The sequence below is a fragment of the Cynoglossus semilaevis genome, chromosome 12 (assembly GCF_000523025.1).
Source record: "Cynoglossus semilaevis isolate Cse_v1.0 chromosome 12, Cse_v1.0, whole genome shotgun sequence".
Classification (NCBI taxonomy): Eukaryota; Metazoa; Chordata; class Actinopteri; order Pleuronectiformes; family Cynoglossidae; genus Cynoglossus; species Cynoglossus semilaevis.
This window is the reverse complement of record NC_024318.1, coordinates 5126093-5132963: the sequence shown is the minus strand read 5'-3', so window position 1 is coordinate 5132963 and position 6871 is coordinate 5126093. Positions and strand designations below refer to the sequence as shown.

Genomic DNA, 6871 nt, shown 5'->3' with positions numbered 1-6871 from the left:
AAAAAAAAAAAAAAAGCCAAACCACAGGCCTTTGCAGCATCCCAGGCATCTGTTAAATAATGACAGATTTGTTCCTAATAAGGTTCATCTATGTATCAGCGGCAGTTATGGCCAGGGGCGTCTCTCATTGGCTTCAACCTTATTGAGTTTCAGCAGATGAGGGGCCGAGCGAGCTCTGGCTGCTGAGATCATGGCAGATTAAAAACCAGGCCCGTGTCTTTGAAGTGTTGACTGTACTAACGGGGGAAATAATGTAGAGAGGGCGGATAAAAGGAACCGGGGCGGGGGCCAAAGAGTGTACAATCTGTACATCTTTGAATACACCGAAGTATAAAAGTGAATGCATAAGCCATGAGATACAAGTGTTGTTTTTTTTACATATGAAATTCACAAATCTGCTTTTTTCTGCTGTCTGGACATGACACGTGCAACTGAACAGTTTCCATTCTTTTTCTGAGATTACAGATGCAGGCACCAAAAATTTGATTGTGCCAGATTTGTTGACAATAACTCAAAGTGTGTCTAAGGACATGAAAGCTTAGAAATGTAATTAAAAAAAAACAGAATATTCACATTAGGGAATGAAGCGTCGGCCAATAAATCGGTTTAACAGACCTCAAAAATCAGAGCGAGCGAAATAAGACGTTGAGCAAAGATTGGAGATGTGCAGGATCTGAGAAAAACATCTGGGGGTTTTTTTCCGCGCGGCTGAAGCTCTGTCAATCTGTTCCACTCAGAGTCAGGTTACACTTCTCCTCCAGAGCTCAGACAGACAGACAGTTTGACTGCTGCTGCGCTCAGAGCAGACGCTGCTGCTGCTGCTGCCGCCGGCGTGAACTCACCGTTAGGTGCTGGAAGAGCCATGCTCTCATGATGTTGGTGGCCACTTTGGGGAAGATCCCTCTCTTCTTGTTGTGTTTCTTTTCCTTTTCTGGGTCATCGTCGTCCCCTGTACTCGGTGAGGCGACGCTGTTGTCCAGGCCGTCACCTGTCACATGACACAGAAAAAAAAAAAAAACAGGCAGAAGAGACAGCAGAGATTAGACACATGGTTTGTTTACTGCCTGCATTCGCCGTGCCTCTGAATTCAAAGCAAATAAATACGATTTCGGAGAGGATTCCGGGGGTGAGGAGACGCAACAATAGCTGGAAAACAGCGCCTTCATAAACGCATTCATTTTTAATACATTTATAAATAACCCTGCCTTTCATTTTTCTACACTTGAAAACGCATCGAGCGTATTCTGTGAGAACGGGAAGGCGAAGCACAAAGGACTTGTAAGGTCGCATTTCCCCACTCTGCCATCCAAACCCGCGCAGAATTGAAAATGACAGAGAGATTTAGTCTTTATTATCCTGAGGGGAAAATAGTTATTGAAGCGTCACCCTAGCGCATTCCGCTATTTTACCTGAGGTGGAAAGAGTAACATGGCACTACAAAAGGGAAGCAGGGGGTGGGACAGAAAATAAAAGGAAAATAGGTGGAAAAAAAAAAGGAAAGTCGCAGGCACAAACAGAGCTAACAAAGCTGGGCTGCTTTTCATAACAATGGCATCATGGCTGCTTACAGCAACCTGTAGGGCTTTGATAAGACTCTATTAAGGCCAGTTAACCTCACCTAAGGGGAGGGCGGGGGGTGAGGAGGGGGGCAACTTAGAGCATCTGAGACAAAGAACAAAGAAAGTGCACAAAACTAACTCTTTAATGTTTGATTACAAATAGAGAGACAGTTTGACTGGAATGGCCATGTATTCTGGAAGGTTAGCAGGCTAACGGCTAACAGACTTAAGCTAACTAAGCATCAACCAAAAACTTGGTTTGGGTAGAAATGAGAAACGTTTCTTCACTCAAGTCACTTCAACTTTTGTTGCTACCCTTAACAATTTCAGTTGTTCTTTCAACTTAACCCCGAGTTAATAATTTTCACCAAGAAGTTAACTGCTGATGATGTTTTTTATTTTATGCAGTAAATGAAAAAGATTTTAATCTTGTTAATACAGCACCACTAAGTTAAACATAGAAACCACTGAAGGTCCTGTATGTGACTCAATAAGCACAGCTGTCTGTGCATCAACAAATGAGGTTTTTGTTTCCTTCTTCTAAAACTCTACCACCTTTTTCTTAGAGAAGAGAATTCTTATTATTCAAAACTGCTTGCTTCACTTACTAAACCCATTAAAGAAACATGACATTGAATGAACAATTGACAACAGCCACCCCTGCTTCTCCTATTTGAAAGCGAGTTTAAAACAAAAAAAAAAGGGGTGAAAATGCTGAAGCGGTGCATTGAATTGGAGTAGCTTATTTATTGATTACACACAGAGCACTTCTGAAGCTTCCAGTCGTGTTTTGCTGTGCTGTAAATAACTATAAGTGAAGACAAACACCTTTTCACTCCTGCACCAACTCAGAGTGGGGCGACACCCAGCACCTAGCTAAAATAAAAAAATAAAAAAAACAACCCCAAAGCCCCCTCGATTCATCGATAATTAATGTGGATGTTGGTTCTAATCCGGTTGGAGATTACTTTTTTCCAACCTGCCACATCAATGGAATAATCATGGGCCGAAAACCAGGCCTTTGCTCCCCATTACCTCAGGCAAAAGAATTCCTGAAAGCATGCCTGGAGGGCACCTGAATTATAGACACCATTAGGAGAGAGAGAGAGAGAGAGAGGGAGAGAGAGAGAGGGAGGCTCTCCACCATCCATATGAAACAACATTCCTGGCTATAGCTCTGACTCTCTCATCACACAGCCACTGTTGTGGCAGAAGGAGATGCATATGCACACACATATTGAAGGCTTTTTTTTTTTTTTTGAGAGGCCTCGTGTGGAAGTGAAGGTGATGCTGTGGAGAGGCGGGGGGGGGGGGGGGGGGGAGGGGTAACAAACAGGAGCCTGCTTTTCAGAGATGCTGTGATTCAGCCACTGCACATTAATAATATATGCACATATGCATGCAAAGCTGGCAGTGTTGGGCCACAGTAACACTGCCAAAAGGTCAAAAGTTGGATTTGGGCAACAGACGAGTGAGGTTCAAAAAAGATCTCACATCTAGGTCCAGGGTGGTTGTTTTCTATTATTTTATATTTTATATTTTACTGTTGTTTTTGTGTAAATACAGTGCTTTTTTCTGTTAAAAAAAAAATCACTACGACTTCATTCGTATTCAAGTCGTAGCAAATGAAAACCCTGGATACTGATCTACAGCTACAGGAGGTTGTTGTGGGATCAAGACCACAACAGTTCTCTGTAGGTACAGACCACCTATGGTGTCAAATAAACCAGACATGTCTCCTCTATATGGTGTAAACGTTGCTTTATATATTTTCTGAGCTAAAACACTGCAGAAACACACACTATTATTCCATTCCTTAGCCTCCCGTCTAATCTTAATCCTCACTCTAACTCTAATCTGACTCTAATTTTAATTATATCTCCAAACTAAATCATAAACTTCAAAACGCTCTCAAACACATTCAGGACCCGCAGAATGTCCCCACAAGGACAAAGTGTCCCCTGAAGAACTAAAGTGTCCCCACAAGCATGGGTACATGCAGACACACTCACACACATACACATTATATCATTTCTGCAGCAGCTTTTAGACCCAGCGCTCTGTCTGAAAACACACTCACATTGCAAGCTTGAGTTACATCATTAGCCTGGGACAAATGCAGCCTGAGCTTAACATGTGAGTATTTTCCAGCCTACGGTTTCAGAGCTACAAAAAAAAACTCCCACTTCTTCATCCCTCTCTCGTCCCTCTTACTCCCGTCCTCCCCACACACTTCGTCTGCGGGTCTGGTGGAAAAGTGGGGTGAGGCGAGCCCGGGACCTGTAATCTTAGACCAGATTTTCATTGGAAGCAAATGCTTTCAATCCATTGTAAAGACCGGCTCATGTTCAGCAAAGCCTACAATAACAAACCCAGGGGCTCGTCCCAGTGCAGGCTGGGAAAACAGAGGCGAGCGGCCACAGAGTATCAACTCAGCCAGTGGGCGGACTTAGTAAGAGGTGAGAAATTTCGGGCATAGTGTAAGAAGTGATAAAAAGTGTGGATTTCAGAAGAAATTACATTTGCTTTGCTACTGTTTCATCATGGACTCCTTGTTTGATCCAGCTCTGATCAAACAGTCCCCGTCTCCTCTCGTATAAGAGACGTGTCCAAGTCCAGGCTCCAAGTCCATCGTAACCTTCACAGGTTTCAAGTGGCTTTTGGCTAATGATACCTCTGTAGGTTGCAACCCAGTCTTTGGAAACCACTGCTGTAGGCAGTGTAGTAGTATTCAAGTCCAAAATCTAAGAAGCCGAAATCAGACATCACTTACTCATGGTATCGGACTTTTGTTAACAGTACCAAAGATCGCAAAGAAACACATTTTAGGCGGACGAGAATTAGCATGTTTGGTTGTGGTAAATTTCACACCTGCCAAACTAAAGCCAACTGTAAGAGGAAGTGGTAGAAAAGTAACATCCTCCAAACCTAGAAAGATTCAAATTATCACGAGATTTTTTTTCATGAGTAATACAGAACTCAAGATTAGAAACCTTGGTGAGTACCAAGCATTAAGAACTCAAGCTGACTTTGACTCAATGACTCAAACTCGGTTTCAGACACAGTGGACTCGACACAACAGTCGACCACAGCTTGCTGTAGTCTGACTGTTGTCTGCCTTGTAATCGAACGCCTCCTTTCCCTTTTACATTTCCCTTGTACATTAAAAAAAAACCAATAGCACGCTCTTCAATTACCATGACTGTTATTTCAAAGCAGCTCATATCATTCGTATCTATTGATATCATGCATTAAATGATGCGGCAGCAGCAGCAGTGGTGTTGGCAGTGTGTGTATATATATAAACCCCATGAGGCCAGTAACTACAAACCAACCCACAGGAGCTCATGATGACAAACTGAGACGAAACCCTTATCATACCTGCTGAAGAGCTGCTGATCAAATATTAAAGATGAAGTGATAAACTTCGAATGACTCTGACTTTTCTCCTTCTCCTTCTAGAAACATCTGCATACGTCTGACCTACAGCGTACACACTTCTCCTAACACGAGGAGGAAAAGGAAGAAGGAGGGCTGGGGGAAAAGGTCTGTCAATTTTATTGGCATTTCCATTTTCACTGCAATTTGATACCAATCACCTCTGCAAGGTCTGGGCCTGATTTCTGCTTTTCTTTAACCGCGCCGAGATCGGGGAAAGAGAGAGTTTAGCAGACTGTGGGAGTGAGACAGGAAAGGTGATGAAGTTGTGTCTGGCAGACATGTTGGGGAAATGTCAACAGTGTTGCCTCAGCCTATGTGAGAGAAGCAGGGTGGGGGGGTTAAAACAGCAAGGGAAAGGAGAATGAGAGTGGTTAGAAGATGTTAAAAAATAATTCAAGGCTTTTTCTTTTTCTTTTTTTTTTATGTACCAAACCGGTCTCAGATGTATGTACTCTAGGCAGTAGGGCTGTGTGTTGTTGTGAAGAATCTGACGATACGTATCGCGATACAGGGGCAACGATACGATATATTGCGATACTGTAGTAACAATGATATATTGAGGGTTTTTTTTTTCCACTTTCACAATGATATATTGAGGGTTTTTTTTCCCCACTTTTGTAATTGTAGTCCCAGTGTGTACTAGTCTCAGACTCTGTTCCATCTGAACATCAGTTCCTGACACTGGAACAGAGGGATCTACATTTGGAATCACTAGAGAAGAAAGAAAAGAAAAAGAAAATGAACCAACACCAGGAATATTTCCCTGGGAATTGGTGATATAAAAAAAATCCATCCAGTGCTGTAGAATATTGATACAGTATTGTGAATTAAATTACTGTGATATTTCAGTGTATCTATATTTTCTTTCACCCGCAGTAAGTGTTAAGTCTCCGTCTGAGTCCTTCCTGATCACGGTACCGTGCAGGTGGATTCCCAAACCTTTCCCGTTTTAAGGGACTTCTGTGGAATCTATTACACGTCCCGGATAATTAGTATTTGCTGCGTGGCTACTTCTTCATCTGTCTGTAATGACGTCATATTAGTTCCAAAGTAATCCTCGCAATCTGCTGGTAAGTCAGCTGCTAAATTAACCGCCAACACACAAATACACAAAGAAAAATAAAATAAAATAAGCAGGACTGTGAGTAAGCTAGCCAGCTAATGAATCACTCAGTCACTCTCCATACAAACTAGCAGGCTCATTAAGAGCATCAGCAGACTGCTGATAACCCAGGGCAGCAAAACACACAGTGCGCAGCGGCTAAGGGTTGCTAGCTCCAGTTCTCCCCATGAGGAAAAGCCACAGGCACAACTCTGGGTCTGGTCCACACTCAACGGCCATGATAATGTCTTTGCAACTAGTTAGGAAGGAGGGGGAGGTCTGGGATACAAGGGAGGTGGGGAGGAATCAATGCAGGACGAAGGCGGGAGGACGGGGGGGGGGCATGTCGTGCATGGAGAATGCATGCATGCATGGGTGTGCATCCGTGTGTATGTATATATGTGTCTTTCTTCAAGACTGTGTGTGTTATGTGTGTGTATGTGTGTGTGTGTGTGTGTCAATTAGAGAGCAGGCCACTGACTGGAAGGAGCCAGGGGCAGTTGAGATGCCCCGGGGCCAACCAAGGGAAGGAATATTTTATCAGTCCCCTCACACGCCTGCATTCACAAATACACACACACACACTTACACACTCTAAGACATACACACAGATAATGACGTAAAAAAAAACTAGGTTAACATTCTTCATGCATTTTCAGAATCTGCGTTAGCATTAGCTAAACACGTACACAGTTCTGTGCTCATTCAGCTTCACTGCCGTTTATTTCAAACCTCATCTTCACTTCATGTTTCATTCCCACTTATTTCT

At 43.0% G+C, this 6871-nt stretch overlaps 1 protein-coding gene across 1 annotated transcript in view; it reads right to left on the bottom strand.

The window, feature by feature from the left end:
- Nucleotides 1–6871, bottom strand: part of meis1b (Meis homeobox 1 b) — an 88974-nt gene that overhangs the window by 43916 nt on the left and 38187 nt on the right. The window contains exon 8 of the mRNA XM_017037084.2: nt 843–988. Coding sequence (XP_016892573.1) covers nt 843–988 — 146 coding nt within the window. The remainder of the gene's footprint in view (nt 1–842; nt 989–6871) is intronic.